The sequence below is a fragment of the Gobius niger genome (genome assembly GCF_951799975.1).
Source record: "Gobius niger genome assembly, chromosome: 3".
Lineage (NCBI taxonomy): Eukaryota > Metazoa > Chordata > Actinopteri > Gobiiformes > Gobiidae > Gobius > Gobius niger.
The window spans coordinates 4211485-4233837 of NC_136854.1; the positions used below are offsets into that span (position 1 = coordinate 4211485).

The following is a 22353-nucleotide window of genomic DNA, read 5'->3' on the forward strand; positions in this document are numbered from 1 at the left end:
ATTCTTGTCACGCTTTTGTTGATTTCTGTTTGTCCTGACTGTGTTTTTGTGACATTTTTGTGGCTTTCTGTGGTCACTTTTAGATACTTTTTTGTTGCATTTTTCATCCTTGATTTCTTCTTGTTCTTGTCGCTGTTTTGATGCTTTTTCCAAGAAGCTCGTAGATTTAGGTAAAGCCAAACTGGAGATAACGTGCTCAGCTCATGTGGGGGTTCAGAGCTTTAACTAAATGTGTCCGAATCCACCCGAACAAACAAGACGAGATAAACATTCTGATTCTGTTTGGCTGCAGGGGGCGCTAGAGCCTGGTCTTGTTATTTATGCTATTTTTATTCATTGGTACAAAACAGATACAGTGACAGACATTAGCAACATTAGCAACATTAGCAACATTAGCAGCATTAGCCCGAGTGATTGTGGTTTGTCACAGAATGAACGGGATCAGAGCTCTCCTGCTGCGCGGATACTCCGGGAACTTCTCCAGGTAAAATCTGAAATCACACGGAACCACAGGCGTCAGATCTGAGGCGTTCAGGCGACCGTCGGTGTCTGGGTGGTACCTGTGGTGCCCGAGGGCGCGGGGCCCGATGGAGCAGGCGGTGAAGAAGGCGAAGCTGAAGGCGGGAAGAGTCCACACGGCCACCGCGAAACCAAACCACTCCACGATCTCAGCCAGGAAGTTCGCTCCGGAGACCAGCTCGAACAGGCCGCCTGCAGAGAGGAGACAGGTCCACTACAGCGCCCTCTGTGGACAGCAGGGGGCGCTGCAGGAGGCCGCCTGCAGAGAGGAGACAGATCCACTACAGCGCCCTCTGTGGACAGCAGGGGGCGCTGTAGGAGGCCGCCTGCAGAGAGGAGACAGATCCACTACAGCGCCCTCTGTGGACAGCAGGGGGCGCTGTAGGAGGCCGCCTGCAGAGAGGAGACAGATCCACTACAGCGCCCTCTGTGGACAGCAGGGGGCGCTGCAGGAGGCCGCCTGCAGAGAGGAGACAGATCCACTACAGCGCCCTCTGTGGACAGCAGGGGGCGCTGCAGGAGGCCGCCTGCAGAGAGGAGACAGATCCACTACAGCGCCCTCTGTGGACAGCAGGGGGTCAAGTCGAACTGGAGAAAGTGTCTTTTATCTATTCAGATGTTGGATTCCTAAACGCTCCGTGTGGACGAGGCCTGAACGTCAGTGATTTGATACACGTGGCGTCAGTGGAGCTCAGGGAGTACCCACCTCGGGGGATCCTGTAGGCCGTCTCTCCTGGTCTCCGCAGGTTCCTCAGGATGTGGTCACTGTGAATGTTCATGACCATCCCAAACGCAAACAGGCCCAGACCTGAGGAGAGCGACTGAACTCAGAGACCAACACAATATTCAGGAGGTGATGGAGCTGGTGTTGTGATAATGATGGAGCTGGTGTTGTGATAATGATGGAGCTGGTGTGGTGGTGTTGTGGTGGTACCTGCCGTGGTCCTCACGCTGTCCACCAGGTCCCAGTCCAGGCCTGGGGGCGAGCAGTGCAGGAGGGCGTGGCTCTGCAGGAGGCCGTTCATGAAGCAGAACACGGCGGCGAGTACCACCAGTAACACGGGCATGGGGCGCCCGCGCAGAAAGAAGGGGTACACCAGCGACCTGGGGGAACAGCAGAGGAACATCTCTTAGGACTGGCTCAGGTTTGACGAGCCTGGGTCAGTGTGGACAGCTCAGAAACGTCCTGCAGGGGGGTCGGAGGAGTCGACATGCCCATTATTTTACAGTTTTGCAAGTTTGACAGTCTGTGTTTTATATTTTACAGTCAGGTTACCAAACCACTTTGCGATTCTATATCTCAGCACAGTTTCTACACAAGCTCTGTAGAAAGTCAACATTAGTCAACAACACCAGGCTTTTCTCTGTAGGACACGGCTGGGTCACACGGATTACCGGCCATTAAAGAATGTATATTTAATGTGGCTTATTATCAATAACAATGCATCTTTTAGACAGATACCGGTACCTACGACGACCTGACCCTTTATGACCTGGACCAGGACTTGGGCCGGGGAGCAGGGGCGTCGGACTGGGGGGATAAAGGGTGCTGAGCACCCAGGGCCCAGAGCAGGGGAGGGGCCCTAAAAAATGCTGCAAAAAGCGTTCTGTGTTGTGCTTCACAAGTTTCCTCATAATTGATACTATAAGAACTGAACAACCGGGCTGAAATACAGTGTTTGCTACACAGAATTTTGCACAAACAATAATGATTGTTATTGTCTCAGGGCCCTGACACCCCTTTAAAAATGTGCCAAATGGTTCAGCCCACACACCGGTGTCCAGCACCAGCTTCAACTCAGCAGTGACTTTAATGAGGTGGCCTCTGTAATGTAATGACAGTTATTAGTCTGGCCTCGCTCTAATGTTCTTTTCTTTAACACTAGCCTGTTCTAGCGGAGCTTAGAGGAAACTTTCTGTCATAAATGACACTTAAACATGAGGTGAGATGAGTGGATGGTGCAGAGTCAGACAGAGCTCCTTCTCTCCTCGTTTAACCTCTAAAGTTTCTCTTTCCTCATATTTATTATAATTGAGCCATCAGGCCAATACAGTAACAAAAGCCACAGGTCGCGCACCACATATTCGACAAATTAATGATGCTAATTAGCCGCGCGCATTTGGATTCAGGCATTAGAAATGCGCAGTTAAGCGAGTTAACGTTGTTCGAGTGAAAGGTGGAGCTCGGGCCATTAAGTCTATTCCAGCGTAACTTTATACAACAACAATTTACTGACAACACACTTAAAGGCTTCAAATATGGTGAGACTAAATCTCATCTCATCATTTTATGTAAAACAGCATTTTAAAGCCTATTTTAAAGTTTTCTCAGCACAAATATCCCCTGTCCCTGGTGCAGTCCTCCTGTTTAATGTGATGCTAATAATCATTATGCTCTACCTAAAACTAGCCATTTCAATTGGCCCAATGAAAGTAGAATATTCCACCCTAATCTAAATATCTGTCACTACAGGATTAAAGGTTATTCCATTTCTGTAACTGAAGCCAAATCAGATGCAATTTCAAGTCAAACATTGACTTGAAACAACAAACAATAAAACAATAAAACAATAAAACAAACCATGACCTCAGTACCCATTGTATTGGATTTGTGTTTGTAGCACTTTTTTGGCCGACCCATTTTCCCTTAGTTAATGTATATTTAGTGAAGTTCTAATAGAAAATAAATGAACTGCACTGTCAAACCACTAAACCACTGTTATGTGGTCAAAGAACATAGAATATGAAATGTGAATTTCATATGGGGGATAGTTTGTACCCAGGGCCCAGAATGTGGTGCTACGCCCCTGCCGGAGACTCTGGTCATGAAGCCTCTGCCCTGGGAGTAACTCAAACAAGTCTGACCCTGTAAGGTTCAACTCAGGCCAGGACACTTTGTGCAGTATGACATGAACAAGGTGAACGAACCATGAGAACTGTTGTAACTACGGTAACAGTCAAGGGCAGGTTTATGGTTCATATTTCTGTAAACGCTGGATCTAAACACAAACAAAAACTCTATGTTAAAGTCCAGCGTCTTCTCTCTCAGCACAAATGGACTGAGGTCACATGTCTCATAAAGGCGTCAGAGGAGACAGAATTTAAACATTTAAAGGACTTTCATCATACTTTGCTGTGGCAGTTTGTGGATCCTGAGTCCCTCTCGTTGACTCGTATAAACATATATGAACATGTTTGTTCTCGGGCGTAACACTGAGCGAGACTAAACTCACCTGTGCAGGTAGTGCGGCATCATCGTGCACAGCAGCAGCCGCCCGCCGTGCACGCTCCCGCCTGTGGTGCACAGCATGAGCGCGGGCACGAGGAAGGCGGGCAGCTCCTGCAGGACCCAGCCCCAGCGCGCCGGCATAGTGATGTGGAGAAAAGGCAGCACGCCCCGGCCTGTGTAGCGGCCGTAAGCCGTGGGCCCGTTTTTCCGGTAAGAGAAAACTAAGAGGACGCCGCTGACCAGCAGCAGCGCGCTCAGGCCGTGCACGGCGCCGCGACTACACTCCATCATCAGCTGAGACTGAGGCTGGAACCAGAGCCCCACGAGGCAGATAACAGATCGACCTTCCATTGATCATTAACAGAGTCTACAAAACAGAACAAGCTCCTCCCGCTGAAACAAAACTATGTTACAATTTTTACTCTCCATTCAAACATGTGTTCAATTTGGCCAAATGAAAGTGTTTAGAACTGGGACTTTACTGAAAACAGTAACCAGCTCATGAAAAATCCCATAAAACATTTAAAAAATAATTTGTATAACTTTGAAGTGGCACTTCTAAACATTATTTTCCATCCTATATTAGCATGTTCCAATAAAGAGAGTAGAGTCCATCCACTCCCGGTCACGTGTTGGGGTCGGACATAAAAAATCTCATGGATTTTGAGACTTTTTGAAAAAGTAAACTATTAAGAGCTGTGGCGTAGCGAGGGTACCAGGGGCCCCAAGCAGGAATGTCAGCAGGAGGCCCTCTGGCGACGCATCAACAAGCTAGCATTATGTACGCTAGCTTGTTAGAGAAATAACAATGGTGTTGGAGAGGACAGATGAAGAACAGGCAGGCACCATCAGTGCGGGACCCGGAGACATGAACTCGTGACATTGCACTAGTTCTACCATTCAAGTCTGTCTATGCTTCCACAGAACAGGGATAAATACCCTCTCAGAGCGTCAGACTGATACACAAGCAGTCAGTGGCTGAGAGGTTACGAAGCGAGTCTCCCTTGTGTAACGTCTGTCGCTCCAAACCCCTCTGCTCCACGGTGCCACTCATTTGCATAAAGACACAATGTGGAGTTTTTTTTAAACTACAAATTAGCTCCTAAAACAATCTTATTCACATGATTAATTTACCAAATTAACACACATGCAATTGAATATTTGTAGCTTCATTTCCCACTAAGAATTTACCAATTAAACTTTAAAAAACAATTAATAATAAAAAAAAATAAAAAAAATGATTAGCAAAGATATTTAAAATCCACTCCTAAAACAGTGACAGGCTGACATGAAAGAGCTTTAACACTAAGTGAGGAGGCCATAATATTTTTGACTAATGGCTGAAGTCAACTTTCTCCAGCTCTCCCAAGGTTGGCAAAAATGCATCTCAAAATACTTCAGATTGCTGCTTTAAGATACGGAATATAAAAATATTTCCCTGAGAGAGGAATATACTTCTCACCTATTTCACCCCTGACCCGTTTTCATGCCTGAATAACAGCTCGCAGCAAAAAAGAAAAAAGAAAAAAAAGAACTATGAACTAGTTCATTTTGAAATTTGTGAACTGAACTTTGAACTAGTTCATGTGGAAAATGAACTTTCCCAACACTGGGGACAGGGCTTGGAATAAACACAAACCAACAAACACACACTGGTGATTGGGAGGAATACAAACGGCTACGAAACACGTGCACCACCGAGACAAGAAATACCAAAGACAATTATTACAGAAATACTTTGTCAAATGATTCCAATAATCCTAAAAAATTCTGGGGGGGAAATGAACACCTGCTGGCCTTTAGGTTGTCCTCGAGTGGACCTGGGCCTGATGGCATTGAGGTAAGTTGATCAAACTTTGTCACATGTACTATCTTCTCCATTGGCCAACCTCTTTAATCTGTGTAAGAGTAACTTGTGAGGAAACTCTGGCATGGAAATGTACAAAAGTCACTCCCTTGCATAAAGGACGGACACCCAAAACATGAACAACTGCAGACACATCTCAATGATTAATAGTGTTATCTTTGATCAATTATCTATCTTTCTCATAAACAATTTACTATCTCAATGGCTTAAGGAAACACTTTTCAACCACCACTGCTCTTTTGAAATTTACAAATGATATTTTTTCTATTTTTTTTTCTTAGATCTTACAAAAGCATTTGATTTAGTTGATCTCTACCTGCTCCTGGATAAATGACTTTTATTGGCCTTTCCCGTTCATCTCTTCTGTGGTTGATTTGATTACATCTTCTCTGCTGTTTTCTGTTCTATTTTTCTTGGACATGATAATAATAATAATAATGCATTGGTTTTATATAGCGCTTTTCTGGACACTCAAAGACGCTTTACATTGCACTATTCGTTCACTCCATGCTCGGTGGTGGTAAGCTATTATTGTAGCCACAGCTGCCCTGGGGTAGACTGACGGAAGCGAGGCAACCAGTCTGTGCCATCGGCCCCTCCGATCACCACCACACACTCACTCACTACATTCGTTAGGCTTCCTTACATAAATAAATGTAAAAAAAAAAATCCTAAATCCTGATAATTGAGAAATTAGGCCTATGCTTGTTAACATAGGCGAGTAGTGATTGCCATTGTCGTCACTTTTTATTTCCCCTATGTGATTTTGTCCCTTTTTTTTGTCACTTTTTTTTGTCACCTTTTTTTGTCACTTTTTTGCTGGATTTTTGTCACTTTTTTGTTGGATTTTTGTCTTTTTCTGCTGGATTTTTGTCTTTTTTTGTTGGATTTTTGTCACTTTTTTGTTGGATTTTTGTCATTTTTCTGCTGGATTTTTGTCTTTTTTTGTTGGATATTTGTCACTTTTCTGCTGGATTTTTGTCGTTTTTCTGCTGGATTTTTGTCACTTTTTGTTGGATATTTGTCACTTTTTTGTTGGATTTTTGTCACATTTTTGTTGGATTTTTGTCGTTTTTCTGCTGGATTTTTGTCACTTTTTTGTTGGATATTTGTCACTTTTCTGCTGGATTTTTGTCGTTTTTCTGCTGGATTTTTGTCACTTTTTTGTTGGATTTTTGTCACTTTTCTGCTGGATTTTTGTCGTTTTTCTGCTGGATTTTTGTCACTTTTTTGTTGGATTTTTGTCACTTTTTTGTTGGATTTTTGTCACTATTTTGTTGGATTTTTGTCACTTTTTGTTGGATATTTGTCACATTTTTGTTGGATTTTTGTCACTTTTTTGTTGGATTTTTGTCATTTTTTTGCTGGATTTTTGTCTTTTTTTGTTGGATTTTTGTCACTTTTTTGTTGGATTTTGTCACTTTTTTGTTGGATTTTGTCACTTTTTTGTTGGATTTTTGTCACTTTTTTGTTGGATTTTTGTCACTTTTTTGTTGGATTTTTGTCACTATTTTGTTGGATTTTTGTCACTTTTTGTTGGATATTTGTCACATTTTTGTTGGATTTTTGTCACTTTTTTGTTGGATTTTTGTCATTTTTTTGCTGGATTTTTGTCTTTTTTGTTGGATTTTTGTCACTTTTTTGTTGGATTTTGTCACTTTTTTGTTGGATTTTTGTCATTTTTTTGCAGGATTTTTGTCACTTTTTTGTTGGATTTTTGTCACTTTTTGTTGGATATTTGTCGTTTTTTTTGTTGGATTTTTGTCACTTTTTGTTGGATATTTGTCACTTTTTTGTTGGATTTTTGTCATTTTTTTTGCTGGATTTTTGTCACATTTTTGTTGGATTTTTGTCATTTTTTTGCAGGATTTTTGTCACTTTTTTGTTGGATTTTTGTCACTTTTTGTTGGATATTTGTCGGTTTTTTTGTTGGATTTTTGTCACTTTTTGTTGGATATTTGTCACTTTTTTGTTGGATTTTTGTCATTTTTTTTGCTGGATTTTTGTCACTTTTTTGTTGGATTTTTGTCGTTTTTTTGTTGGATTTTTGTCACTTTTTGTTGGATATTTGTCGTTTTTTTGTTGGATTTTTGTCACTTTTTTGTTGAGCACTTTTTTAGTCACTTTTTTGTTTTTGTTCTCATTTTCTTCTCGTATTTTGTCGCTGTTTGGAGTTGGGAGTTAAGAGGTTAAACAGTAAGACATCAAATATAAACAGCTTTATTCATAAAACTGTTGTTTTGTGTCATTCTTATGCATTTATATTAACTACATTTTCTTAAAAATTACAAGACAAAAACAAATGATTAAAAACAGACTCAGCGGCGGAAGACCCCGGAAGTGAACGCGTTGCCATGACAGCGGCTCTGTGTACACGTTAGCCTCGAAGCTAACAGCGGCTGGAGCTCAAAACACGGCGGACTTTTTCGCGGAATAAAGCCTTAAAACATGGTGAGTTTTGAGTTTATTTCACAACCGGATTAGAATAAGACCCAGACCGAGTTTAGAACAGGAGAGAGCCGCGGAAATGGAGAAATAAACACAATTACGAACACGAAATGTACAAGCTGGAACTACAAGGCGGAGCGCGGAGGAAATGAGAGAAATCCAAAACTGGTGGTGGAAACTGTCTGTGCGAGACCAAACATGGACTTTTAGAAAGTCAGTCAGGTAGATGTATTGAAAGTTGCATGAGTAAAAAGTCATGTTTTTTGTAGCGAGTAGCTTGTTGTTTTATAAAGCTAAAGTAAATAAGTGAATAAAGAACGTTTAATGATGAGGGATGACTGTTCGTGTGTCTTTGCTCACTGAAATGCCAGTGAATATGTTGTCATTAAAAGAGGTTTTCTTTCCTGAAGGCGCCGAAAGGGAAGGGCAAGAAGCCGGGGAAGAAGCCGAAGCCGCCGGCCGTGATCGACGCTCTGTCCACGGAGGAGATGAACAAGGACCAGGTCAGGAGCTCCAGAGGAATGATGTTTTACAGCGATGAACGCGACGGGTTAATGACGCAGGACCCTGCACCAGAGCCGTGGGAAGATATTTTAGTTAGGGGGCGCTGAGGGACAAAATTTACCCCCAAAATACCTTTTCTGTGCATAAATCCTATTTATTAACCTCTTAACTCCCGCCTGAACCGAGAGCATTTTCTCCAGTTCAGCTTTACCCAAATCCTGTAGGCCAGTGTGACGCCTCATTTGAAAGACCTACAAAACTAAATTGATCTTTTTCCTCACATCAGATTTTTTTTCATCACTTTTTTTGTTGGGCAGTCGTCTCATTTTTGTCCAATTTCCGTGACTTTTTTTCACTTTTTCGTCAAATTTTTAGTTTTTGTTTTGGTCAAATTCTTGTCACTTTTTCGTCCATTTTTTCTCACTTTGTCATCAAAATGTTCTCACTTTTTTGTCATTTTTTGTCATTTTTTTATAAATTTTTTGTCACTTTTTCGTCAAATTATTTGCATTTTTTTTGTCAAATTCTTATCACTTTTTCGTCCATTTTTTCTAAATTTTTCGTCCATTTTTTCTCACTTTTTTGTCAAATTTTTGTCAATTTTTGTAATTTTTTTGTCACTTTTTCATCAAATTCTTTACATTTTTTTGTCAAATTCTTATCACTTTTTCGTCCATTTTTTCGTCCATTTTTTCTCAATTTTTCGTCAAATTTTTGTCCAGTTTTGTCCATTTTTTGTCACTTTTTCGTCAATGTTTTCTCACTTTTTTCACATTTCATTGCTTTCGTCTCAGTTTTGTCGCTATTTTCTCACCTTTTTTCCAGAAGCTTTTGGATTGGGGTAAAGCTGGAGAAAATGTGCTCGGTTCAGGTGGGAGTTAAGGGGTTAATATCGCCTGCAGTTCCCAAACTATCCACCAGGGGGAGCTGCGGCGCCCTCAGCACCCTGGGTTCCCACGGAAAAATAAGAATGTACGACCAAAGAGCATGTGATAGTGAATAAAGGTGCCTTATGTGTAATAAATGAAGCTCTCAAAAGGGGCAATATATAAAGAATCAAATTATAACTGTCTAACTGTTTTGTTTAGAAGTTGTACCTGAGTTTCTTTCAATGATGTTTATCCACATCTGGAGGAGAGTCGGTCTAATGTTCATGTTCTCCACAGCTGGAGGAGAGTCGGTCTAATGTTCATGTTCTCCACAGCTGGAGGAGAGTCGGTCTAATGTTCATGTTCTCCACAGCTGGAGGAGAGTCGGTCTAAAGTTCATGTTCTCCACAGCTGGAGGAGAGTCGGTCTAAAGTTCATGTTCTCCACAGCTGGAGGAGAGTCGGTCTAATGTTCATGTTCTCCACAGCTGGAGGAGAGTCGGTCTAAAGTTCATGTTCTCCACAGCTGGAGGAGAGTCTGTCTAATGTTCATGTTCTCCACAGCTGGAGGAGAGTCGGTCTAATGTTCATGTTCTCCACAGCTGGAGGAGAGTCGGTCTAAAGTTCATGTTCTCCACAGCTGGAGGAGAGTCTGTCTAATGTTCATGTTCTCCACAGCTGGAGGAGAGTCGGTCTAATGTTCATGTTCTCCACAGCTGGAGGAGAGTCAGTCTAAAGTTCATGTTCTCCACAGCTGGAGGAGAGTCGGTCTAATGTTCATGTTCTCCACAGCTGGAGGAGAGTCGGTCTAAAGTTCATGTTCTCCACAGCTGGAGGAGAGTCGGTCTAATGTTCATGTTCTCCACAGCTGGAGGAGAATCTGTCTAATGTTCATGTTCTCCACAGCTGGAGGAGAGTCAGTCTAAAGTTCATGTTCTCCACAGCTGGAGGAGAGTCGGTCTAAAGTTCATGTTCTCCACAGCTGGAGGAGAGTCTGTCTAATGTTCATGTTCTCCACAGCTGGAGGAGAGTCAGTCTAAAGTTCATGTTCTCCACAGCTGGAGGAGAGTCGGTCTAAAGTTCATGTTCTCCACAGCTGGAGGAGAGTCGGTCTAATGTTCATGTTCTCCACAGCTGGAGGAGAGTCGGTCTAAAGTTCGTGTTCTCCACAGCTGGAGGAGAGTCGGTCTAATGTTCATGTTCTCCACAGCTGGAGGAGAGTCGGTCTAATGTTCATGTTCTCCACAGCTGGAGGAGAGTCGGTCTAATGTTCGTGTTCTCCACAGCTGGAGGAGAGTCGGTCTAAAGTTCATGTTCTCCACAGCTGGAGGAGCACATCATCCGTCTGAGGGAGGAGCTGGATCGGGAGCGCGAGGAGAAGAGTTACTTCCAGCTGGAGAGAGACCGGATCCAGAGTCTGTGGGAGACCAGTCAGAGAGACACAGAGCAGGTCCAGAGGGATCTGAACCAGAGACGACGAGAGAGGGAGGAGGCTGAGGAGCGCCACCGCCTGGAGATCAATGTAACTGCAACACCAACGCACACAACAGCACTGTGAATAACGAAGCCTGATCTGAGCGAGCGCGGTGTGAACTTCCAGGTTTACAAGTGTGACAAAAACACAACAAAAAATGACAAAACTCAACCAAAAATGACAAAACTCAACCAAAAAATGACAAAACTCAACAAAAAAACAAAAAAATTCAACAAAAATGTGACAAAAATCCAACAAAAATGTGACAAAAACTCAACCAAAAAATGACAAATTCTCAACCAAAAAAGTGACAAAAACTCAACCAAAAAATGACAAAAATTCAACCAAAAAATGACAAAAATTCAACCAAAAAATGACAAAAACTCAACCAAAAAATGACAAAAATTCAACCAAAAAATTACAAAAATTATACAAAAAAGTGACAAAATTTCAACAAAAATGTGACAAAAAACAACAAAAAAATGACAAAATTCAACCAAAAAATGACAAAAATCCAACAAAAATGTGACAAAATCTCAACAAAAAAGTGACAAAAACTCAACAAAAAATTACAAAAATTAAACAAAAAAGTGACAAAAAACAACAAAAAAGTGACAAATTCTCAACCCAAAAATGACAAAAACTCAACAAAAATGTGACAAAAATCCAACAAAAATGTGACAAAAACTCAACCAAAAAATGACAAAAATGTGACAAAATCTCAACAAAAAAAGTGACAAAAACTCAACCAAAAACGACAAAAATTCAACCAAAAAATGACAAAAATTCAACAAAAAAGTGACAAAAATTCAACCAAAAAAGTGACAAAAATTCAACAAAAAACGACAAAAATTCAACCAAAAAATTACAAAAACTCAACAAAAAAGTGACAAAAACTCCACCAAAAAAGTGACAAAAATTCAACCAAAAATGTGACAAGAATTCAATAAAAAAGTGACAAAAATCCAACAAAAATGTGACAAAAACTCAACCAAAAAATGACAAAATCTCAACAAAAAAGTGACAAAAATTCAACCAAAAAATTACAAAAATTCAACCAAAAAATGACAAAACTCAACCAAAAAGTGACCAAAATTTTTTAAAAATGTGACAAAAACTCAACCAAAAATGTGACAAAACTCAACCAAAAATGTGACAAAACTCAACAAAAAAGTGACAAAAACTCAACAACATTTTTTTCCAGGTTTACAAGCAGAAGCTGAAGCACGTCCTGTCGGAGCAGCACGGCGCCGTCTCGGAGCTGAAGACGGACAACGTCTCGGCCCAGAACCTGGAGCAGAACCAGCGCTCGGACGGAGAGCTGCACCTGGTGACGGAGCGGAGCCGCCTGGAGTCCGACCTCAGGGAGAAGGAGCACGTGAGCGAGAAGATCCTCCGCACGCTGCAGCTGGTGAGGAGGACACCGCGCTCTCTGAGACCAGATCTTCACAATCCCTCACTTCACAAATCCGTGTGTTGCAGAAGCAGCAGGTGGAGCTGATGGAGCTGATGAACGACTACGATCGTAAAGTCCGAGGTGAGACTCTTCTTCACTGTCTGCTGCTCTGGTTGTTGTTCATTGTGGAGGGCCTCAAGGGTCCTTTTTGGGTCCGTTGTTATTCTCTCTGTATCTTCTACCCCTTGGACTGATTTTAGAGAAGTTGTTTATCGTTTTCATGCTGACGATATGACCAGAAAATTATGCTTCTAGCTTGACCGCCACAGGGTCGGAGTAGCAATACACACTAATGGAATCACGAAGAAGAAGCTAACAGGCTAAGCTAACTGTGGGCTAGCGCCACTTAAACAGTATTTACAGCCAAGTTTGAGTGAAAACAATGATCTCCATTGTGTAATTGGATGAACAATGTCCCTCTGTCCCTTTGTCTTTTCTGTCAGCGTAGGATTTACTCTCACGGACAATTAACCTCTTAACTCCCACCTGAACCGAGAGCATTTACTCCAGTTTGGCTTTACCCTAATCCAAAAGCTTCTTGGGAAAAAAGCACCAAAACAGCCACAAAAAATGAGAAAAAACAAGGATGTAAACGCAACAAAAATGTGACAAAAACTCAACAAAAATGTGACAAAAATTCTACAAAAATTCTACAAAAACTCAACAAAAAAATGACCAAAATTCAACAAAAAAGAGACAAAAATTCAACCAAAAAGTAACAAAAATTCAACAAAAATGTGACAAAAATTCAACAAAAAAAAAGACAAAAATGTGACAAAAATTTAAAAAAAAATTAACAAAAATTCAACAAAAATTCAACAAAAATTTAAAAAAATCCATCAAAAATTCAACAAAAAATGTGACAAAAATTCAACAACAAAAATGACAAAAATGTGACAAAAATTAAAAAAAAAATTAACAAAAATGTGACAAAAATTCTACAAAAATTTAAAAAAAATCATCAAAAATCCACCAAAAAGTGACAAAAATTCAACAAAAATGTACAAAAATTCAACAACAAAAAACAAAAATGTGACAATTTTTTTTTTAAAAGTGACAAAAATTCTACAAAAAATCAACAAAAATGTGACAAAAATGTGACAAAAATTCAACAAAAAAGTGACAAAAAAAAAACATAAAAAAGGTGACTCAACACAGCAACAACGCGAGGAAAAAGATCAGTTTTGTGGGTCTTAGCTTTCAAATGAGGTGTTACACAGACCTATGTAATGGCCAAAGAGGACAGAGGCGAGTGGTAAGAGGTTAAAGGGTAAAAAACTCATGCTATGACACCTGCAGTGGTGCTAATGGCCTCTAGGGGCAAGAGTTGCTTAGCACTGCTTTAAATGTCTCCATGGTCCTGCTCCTCTGTGTTTGTCTGAGAGTTGAGCTGATGCTGGAGGTTTCTCCTGTTGTTAATCAGGGTGTTCTGGTCGGTTCTCGCAGACGTTGAGGAGAAGTTCCGCGCCCTCAGCCTGTCTCTGAGTCAGGAGCAGGAGCGGCGGCTGCAGAAGGAGGTGTCTGAGGTGGAGGAGGCGGCGAAGAAGAAGATCTCGGAGCTGCAGACGGAGCAGCAGCGCCTCCTGAGGGCCACAGAGGAGCACTACATCACCCTGAGCACCAGGCTGGAGTCGGAGCACCGCGAGCTCACGGTGAGTTTGCTCTGAGACCATTAAAGACACCAAACAATCAACAATAAACCTGGTGAAGAGAGAGTTTGGGCTGTTTTTACTCTGAAAGAGATAAAGCTAAGACGTTAAAGGAGTAGATGAGACTCAGATCTGTAAAAAGTCTGCGTGGCGTCTGTTCCAGGAGCAGCTGTCGTCTCTGAGGGCTGAGCGCTCCCGGGTCCAGAGGAAACTGTCGGAGGCCCAGGCGGAGAACGTCCGACTGCAGCAGGAGCTGGAGGAGGCTCAGAGACTTCTCCCAGAGCTCCGGAGAGAAGTGGAGGAGAACCAGAGGAGGAAGGAGCAGGAGAAGGTACAGCTGTCACACAGAGTTTATCAACTATCGCTGTAACTACACTCTCCATCAGCCGCAGTGGCAGAAATGTGGCTTCATTATGAAATAGATCAGGCAAATATGGTAATATCATTATTGTACTATTGAATTCCCTGTGACACCGTGTTTATTACCGTGTTTATTAACGTCTGGCACATGTTTAACTGTCAGAATGGATTAAAGGTAAAAATGGAGATGAAAATGAAATGAAATGGAGCCTGTCTCTGTTCTAGGGTTGTCAAATCTGACACTAAGTCAATATTGAAAGTGGTATCGATACTTTCTGTGTTTCCTCCTCCTTCGCTGCTCGAAACTTTCACCTCCCGCCTAAACCAAATGCATTCTGTCCTCTTTGGCCATTATATAGGCCTGTGTAACACCTCATTGGAAATTTATGTTCATTTTTTTCATTTTGAGTTTTTGTAATTTTATTGCTGAATTTTTGTCACTTTTTTGTTGAATTTTTGTCACATTTTTGTTGAGTTTTTGTCACTTTTTGGTTGAGTTTTTGTCACATTTTTGTTGAATTTTTGTCACTTTTTGGTTGAATTTTTGTCACTTTTTTGTTTAATTTTTGTCACATTTTGGTTGAGTTTTTGTAATTTTTTGTTGAATTTTTGTCATTTTTTGGTTGAGTTTTTGTCACATTTTTGTTGAATTTTTGTCACTTTTTGGTTGAGTTTTTGTCACTTTTTGGTTGAGTTTTTGTCACTTTTTGGTTGAGTTTTTGTCACTTTTTGGTTGAGTTTTTGTAATTTTTTGTTGAATTTTTGTCACATTTTTGTTGAATTTTTGTCACTTTTTGGTCTAGTTTTTGTCACTTTTTGGTTGCGTTTACATTCTTGTTTTCTTCTCATTTTTTGTGGCTGTTTTGGTGCTTTTTTTCCCAAGAAGCTTTTTGATTAGGGTAAAGCGAAACTGGAGAAAATGGACAAAAAAAATGTCAAAAAATCACAAAGAAAATGACAAAAAATGTGACAAAAATGTGACAAAAAGTGACCCAAAAAAATTACAATAAATTTACAAAAATGATTTGAATAAAATCGTTTTTGTAAAACTGAACTTGTCAAACTGTTGGATCTGATTCTGCTCGAAAGAAGCAGCAATTTGGTGAAAAAGCAGAATTTGTAATTTAAGTTCTCAACAAAATGAAATGATATCAAAGCCAACCTCGTCACAGGTTTACTGTTTGTACTGGACTCGTATGTTCTGTAGATGAAACAGGGCAGATGTAAAGAGACGTTTCCTACAGCAGATACAGTAAATATATTTATATATTATAGATGTAGTAAATATATTTATATATTTTAGATGTAGTAAATATATTTATAATGTGCTGTTAGTGGAGTTTGAAATGTTAGTGTCTGTTCACAGAAAGGCCGGGAGCGAGAGAAGCAGCTGGAGAAGGAGCTCCGCGGACTCAAGATGGAGAACAGACTCCTGCAGCAGGCCTTTGTCAAAGTACTCACCCTCTTTACACTGTCTCACCCTCTTTACACTGTCTCACCCTCTTTATACTGTCTCTCCCTCTTTACACTGTCTCACCCTCTTTACACTGTCTCACCCTCTTTACACTGTCTCACCCTCTTTATACTGTCTCACCCTCTTTACACTGTCTCACCCTCTTTACACTGTCTCACCCTCTTTACACTGTCTCACCCTCTTTATACTGTCTCACCCTCTTTACACTGTCTCACCCTCTTTATACTGTCTCACCCTCTTTATACTGTCTCTCCCTCTTTACACTGTCTCACCCTCTTTACACTGTCTCACCCTCTTTATACTGTCTCACCCTCTTTACACTGTCTCTCCCTCTTTATACTGTCTCACCCTCTTTATACTGTCTCACCCTCTTTATACTGTCTCACCCTCTTTATACTGTCTCACCCTCTTTACACTGTCTCACCCTCTTTACACTGTCTCACCCTCTTTACACTGTCTCACCCTCTCCCACAATCCTCTGCACTGTCTCACCCTCTCCCACAATCCTCTGCACTGTCTCACCCTCTCCCACAATCCTCTGCACTGTCTCACCCTCTCCCACAATCCTCTGAACTGTCTCACCCTCTTTACACTGTCCCACCTTCTCCCACAATCCTTTGCCTGACTTTGTTCTGTGACGTTGCTGTCTGACCTCTGACCTCTGACCTCTCCTCTGACCTGTGACCTCTGACCTGTGACCTCTGACCTCTCCTCTGACCTGTGACCTCTGACCCGTGTGGTCTCCAGGTGGAGCAGGAGCGGGATCAGCTGAAGGCGTCTCATCTGGAGCTGGTGCTGGACGTGCAGCGCAGGAACGGCCTGAAGGAGGCGCTGTTACAGAAGAAACTGAGCGCCCTGAGTCTGGAGCTGCAGAGGTCAGAGGTCAGACCACATCACAAATATAGAAGTGAGGCTGTGTCCGAATGTCCACACAAGTCCCTATATACTGACTATATAGTGACTATATAGTGGTCACATGTTGTAGGGGTGTCTGAACGTCCACAGAGAAAAAAGTAGTCCACTCAAAATTTCCCACAATGCATCTGGAAAAGTCGTGAGCATCGATGGTCAATATAGACCACAATGCATTGCGAGAGTGGGAGAAGAGCCTGACAGAGACAGGTCTGTGAACTAAACAACACGACTGAAGTAAATCAGCTGTTTCAGTCGTGTGTTTGTGTTTCTCATGAATAAACGACCTAAATATAAACGGTTACGGTGAAAAGATGCTAACGTTAGCTGCTAACCTTTAGCTTGAGCTGTTAAATGACCGACAGCTTCCTCTCGAATAATCCAAGTCATTCATGTAAAATCCATGTGAAGTAAAAGCGTATCTGACTCGTATTTATCCATAAATATTCCACTGTCTCTGAGTTTGGTCTTTATCACAGAAATACTTTATTTCCGGAGTTTAGCGACTTTTAGCAGATGTAGTTGCTCAATCTGCTGGTGTTCGGACACCGGGCTCTGGCCGACTATCGGCGTCTCTGAGCAAACGCTGGGGTGATAATTTTTTTTTTTTATTCCTTTTTTTGGGACGATTGTAACGCCCGTAAAAGTGCCAAAACAGTCGTTCTGTTTCATAAAATAAACGTTTGTAACAATAGATAAATTCAGATGAGGAAAAAAAAGAAACATATCTGCAGCCGCAGCGCGCCTGACGTCACGCAGCGCGGAGAAAGTCGTGGCTTGTGTCCGAATCGCCAACAGAATCAGTGACTATATAGTGCGGGCCTATGTAGTGAATGAGGGGTCAGGGAATAGTGTGGACATTCGGATACAGCCTATATTTTCCTAGTGCCGAGCATCCGCTCAGAGATGAGCCTCATCCCAGAGAAAGGTGCAGAGGGCGGCAGGGCGGGGGCGGCAGGGACGGCGGTGATAAACTTGTAAAAAGGCAGAAATGGCCAGTGTTGCCGACCTCAATGTGGAGCTGTAGGGATGTGTCGTGTGACCCGTCTGCGTTGGGGCCACATCTCCAGCTCAGATCACATTTCTCCACATCTTTTCCAAAATCCAAACTGCCGGTCGTGTCTTCTTCAGCGCATCATCTTTCGCCAGGTCTCACTCATGAGGAGAGAGAGTGACTCGTAGACCGACCTCCTCCTCCCTCAAATGGCCGCTGTTCCTCCAGCTCTGGTCTCAGGTTCGGCTCCTGTTGCTGATGTTTTGTGTTTTGTTTCAGGAGCTGAGCCCGGTCCTGGAGTGACCTCTGAACCCTGATGAAGATATTTAGTTTTGTCTCTGAGCCTTTTCTGCTTTCTGAGGAACATTCTGGAGCCAGTATATCTGTACACCAGTCACAGTACTGCAGTACTGCAGTATTCAAAGTATTCAGTCTGTTCCCCAAAGCCTCTTCCTCATGGTGAGTCCGTGGCATTGACAGCACATCAGCACAGCCCACAGGACTGTAGTACTTTTACTGTTTCACCTCTGGCCTCTCGTGGTCGGGGAAACTGGAGGAAACGCAGACACAGGGAGAACATGCGAACTCCACAGAAAGGCCCCGTCCAGGTGGGAATCGAACCCGGGACCTTGTAACTGTGAAGCACGAGGGCTAACCACTGTGCCACTGAGACACATTTATTCCTAAAACATTCCTTTGAGAACAGTCTCTGACAGGAAGGACCGTGAACCTTTCAGAATAAAAGCACACTTCACTTTGGCTGCAGTTTCTTCTTTTTGATTTGGTAAAAACAGTATTTACAGCTCAGGTGCCAGCTCACTGTTTAGTTATGTTAATGTGCTGTAGTTTGTGTATCTGACCACTAGAGGGCACTACATTACAGCTCAGATCCTGACACTGACCATAACCTCCTGCATCAGCACCAGGAGGGACTTTCTGTAAGTCTGCCTGAGCCTCTAAATGTTTCTATATTTATGTGACATCAGACACTTCCACAAAATATCTTGGGGCAGAAAAAAAAGAAACGAAAAAAAATAAAAATAAAAAATCATATGTACTTTTTATATGTATTTTTTACACCACAAATTATCTCTGTGTGTGTGGTGTTAAAAAAATATATATATATGTATATATATATATATATATATATAATTTATTTATTTTTACATTTTTTTTACATTTCTTAAAAAAACTTTTATTTTTTCCTATTTTTTTTCTTCCCCGTTTCTCGAGATAAAAGTCGTTTTCAGGTCCTGAGAGGCAAATTTAATGTTTTTTCAGAACATTTTAACACAAAAAACAACATTACAGGCGACGAGACTGTTTCATTTAAGTGATTCACAAACTTAGAGAGAAAATGACCAACCGCCCAAACCGCCCACCCGCCTCTTTTTTCTGGATTTTTGTCTTTTTTTTGTGTTTTTTTTTTTGCTTGATTTTTGTCATTTTTTTGTCGCTTTTTTGCTGAATTTTTGTCATTTTTTTTGTTGCTCTTTTGTCACTTTTTTGTTGAGTTTTTGTCATTTTTGTGGCTTTTTGGGTCACTTTTTAGCATTTTTGTGTTGCGTTTACATTCTCATTTTCTTCTCGTTTTTTTGCCTGTTTTGAAGAAGCTTTTAGATTTGGAGAGTTTGGAGAAAACATGTTCAGGCGGGAGTTAAGAGATTCAGTGATTCACAAACTTCCAGAGAAAATGAGTTGAAGGAAGTTATTTTCAGAGAGAAATATAAGATAACGCTGATGGAATCATGTGTAATGTTGAGCGTGGGAGAGAGAGGGCGGCGAGACTAAAGCTGTGAAACTTTAAACCAATCACTGAGGAAGTTTCCCCATGACTTCCTGTTGGGTCACTGCTGTTGCACATACAGGAGGAAATACCTGCAGTAAAGTCTAATACTAAGTAGTTAATGAGACTAAAACTAAAGTAAAAGAAGAACTGAAAACATGAACGTCAGTGGCGCCGGAACAGTAGCTAAAAACACTAAAAACATGTACAATAGGCCAGGATGGATGATGTGTGAGTGAGTGTGTGGAGGTCAGTCTCCCCCAGGGGAAACTGAAGCTACAAACGTAGGTTACACCACCGAGTATGGAGTGAATGTACAACTGTCTCATGTAGAGCGCTTTGGGACTATGTCTGGTGCTGTATAAATAAAGATCTTCTTCTACTTCTTCTTCTACTTCTACTTCTTCTACTTCTACTTCTTCTTCTACTTCTTCTACTTCTTCTACTTCTTCTAATTCTTCTTCTTCAACCAACTCCCGCCCTTTCCAGTTCACGTTCTCTTGGTTCTGAACGTGAATTTGCAAACATTTGGGTCAATAAAGTAAAGTATAATAATAAGTCAAATACAAAACGGAGGTGTTTTTTGTAAAGTTTATAAAAATACACAAGAGTTGAATGTTTGGATGTTTCCGAGAGCTTGAACTAAACGTGTCCCACTTTACCAGAATCCACCCGAACAAACAAGACGAGATTCTGATTCTGCCCGTGTTTGGCTGCAGGGGGCGCTAGAGCCTGGTCTCGGCCCTCGTTATTGATGCTGTATTTATTCATTTGACAGGTACAAACATTAGCGGCTCACTGTTAGCTCTCGACAAAAACAAGTTCCCGGTGTAACAGGCCAGAGTAAACCCCCCCATGTGGACCAGACCCCGGGGTACATAATGGCCTAGGCTGTTTCCTACCCCCCCAGGCCAGATTACACCCCCAATTATAAACAGTAACTTAGGGTGATAGAGTGGGTTGTCCTTTAACTGGAAGGTTGGTAGTGAGTGAGTGAGTGATTTTTTTATTTTTAATAAAAAAAACTCTTCCTCCCCCTCCGCGGGCGGTCTCTTTCTCCTCCTGCTCGGGTCCTCTACCAGAGGCCTGGGAGCTTGAGGGTTCTGTGCAGTATCTTTCCTGGACCGAGATGTCTGATGTATTTCCTGGGATCTGCTGGAGCCACTCCTCCAGTTTGGGGGTCACTGCCCCGAGTGCCCCAACGACCACGGGCACCACTGATGCCTTCACCCTCCAGGTTTTCTCCAGCTCTTCTCTGAGCCCCTGGTATTTCTCTAGGCTGCGTCCGAAACGAGCAGATTGGTAAGAGCTCCTACGCCAAACCGGATGTGCGTCAGCGTCCGCCATGACAAGAAGCTTCCAAATTGTGCTGTCAGTTAGGAAGGAGTTAAGAAAAGGAGCCTCGATGCTAACTATCATAGCCACTTTAGCATAGGGGCCTCTGATGCTAACTATCATAGCCACTTTAGCATAGTGACCTCTGGTGCTAACTATCATAGCCACTCTAGCATAGGGGCCTCTGATGCTAACTATCATAGCCACTTTAGCATAGGGGCCTCTGGTGCTAACTATCATAGCCACTTTAGCATAGGGGCCTCTGATGCTAACTATCATAGCCACTTTAGCATAAGGACCTCTGGTGCTAACTATCATAGCCACTTTAGCATAGGGACCTCTGATGCTAACTATCATAGCCACTTTAGCATAGGGGCCTCTGATGCTAACTATCATAGCCACTTTAGCATAGGGACCTCTGATGCTAACTATCATAGCCACTTTAGCATAGGGACCTCTGGTGCTAACTATCATAGCCACTCTAGCATAGGGGCCTCTGATGCTAACTATCATAGCCACTTTAGCATAGGGGCCTCTGGTGCTAACTATCATAGCCACTTTAGCATAGTGACCTCTGGTGCTAACTATCATAGCCACTTTAGCATAGGGACCTTTGGTGCTAACTATCATAGCCACTTTAGCATAGTGACCTCTGGTGCTAACTATCATAGCCACTTTAGCATAGGGACCTCTGGTGCTAACTATCATAGCGACTTTAGCATAGGGACCTCTGGTGCTAACTATCATAGCGACTTTAGCATAGGGACCTCTGGTGCTAACTATCATAGCCACTTTAGCATAGGGACCTCTGGTGCTAACTAACCGGTGATTAGGAGCTATGTGCCAACCCATAAGCCACTGCTTTTGTTTCATTTAGTAAATGTCTTTGTTTGGACACTATGTTGTTGTTGTTGACACTGTACACTAGGGGGCGACATGCACTTTTGTTTGGCCTGCACTCCACCAATATCTTTAAAGAAGAAGAAAAACAGCTGTTGGTGATGTCACTTCCCTTTCCACTGTTTAAGGACGGACGGATTGTTCAAAATGCAGCTGAAGCTCTAGTTCCCAAACTGCACAGATCTAACAGTCGACCCATGAAAGGTTAAGGATTAGTTGCTGGTGTTAGAGCTTAGAGGCGATGATTTGATGGTTTCAGACGCAGCCAGAGTTTCTCGTGTTCCTTTTTCCTGGTGTTGAAGTCGCTTGGTGTTGCTATATCGACCACAACGACTTTCCTCTGCTCTTTGTCCTATATATATATAATTATTCTTTGTTTATTTTTTTGACCCCAGGCTACAGTCCGGTGTGGCTTGATCATTAACATGTGCTGTCCCTACCAAATAAACATCTGTTCAGATTGTGAAAAGTTAGAGGGGCATATTCTGGCCCAGAGGCGTCTAGTGTCGGCTATTTTAATATGGGCGGGGGTTAATTTGGCCTGTTTCACCTGTGCTGACCCGAGTGATTGTGGTTTG

The 22353-nt window shown here is 42.0% G+C and overlaps 2 protein-coding genes across 3 annotated transcripts; one reads left to right on the forward strand and one right to left on the reverse strand.

The window, feature by feature from the left end:
• Positions 1-424: 424 nt before the first annotated feature.
• Positions 425-4099, reverse strand: srd5a2a (steroid-5-alpha-reductase, alpha polypeptide 2a; the record flags this gene model as incomplete). Its single annotated transcript, XM_079553015.1, has 5 exons — positions 425-491; positions 561-711; positions 1226-1327; positions 1454-1623; positions 3753-4099. The coding sequence occupies 5 exons, from the start codon at positions 4097-4099 to the stop codon at positions 425-427; spliced, it is 837 nt and encodes a 278-aa protein (XP_079409141.1).
• Positions 4100-7957: 3858 nt separating this feature from the next.
• Positions 7958-18092, forward strand: LOC306961380 (dynein regulatory complex subunit 4-like). Of its 2 annotated transcripts, none has more exons than XM_079554102.1 (10): positions 7958-8066; positions 8474-8566; positions 10760-10957; positions 12114-12320; positions 12392-12446; positions 13812-14017; positions 14178-14345; positions 15741-15827; positions 16596-16730; positions 18034-18092. In XM_079554102.1, exons 1-10 carry the CDS (start codon positions 8064-8066, stop codon positions 18055-18057), a joined length of 1176 nt encoding a protein of 391 aa, XP_079410228.1. In that variant the 5' UTR covers positions 7958-8063; the 3' UTR covers positions 18058-18092. The 2 variants fall into 2 exon arrangements, with proteins under 2 accessions (XP_079410228.1, XP_079410229.1); XM_079554103.1 differs by having other exon boundaries at positions 16596-16723.
• Positions 18093-22353: the final 4261 nt, after the last annotated feature.

Excerpts from the sequence above, each read along its gene's own strand:
- LOC306961380 (XM_079554102.1), top strand. Across the intron at positions 10,958-12,113 it reads GCCACCGCCTGGAGATCAAT|GTTTACAAGCAGAAGCTGAA; the intron begins GTAACTGCAACA and ends ATTTTTTTCCAG. Across the intron at positions 12,321-12,391 it reads TCCTCCGCACGCTGCAGCTG|AAGCAGCAGGTGGAGCTGAT; the intron begins GTGAGGAGGACA and ends CGTGTGTTGCAG.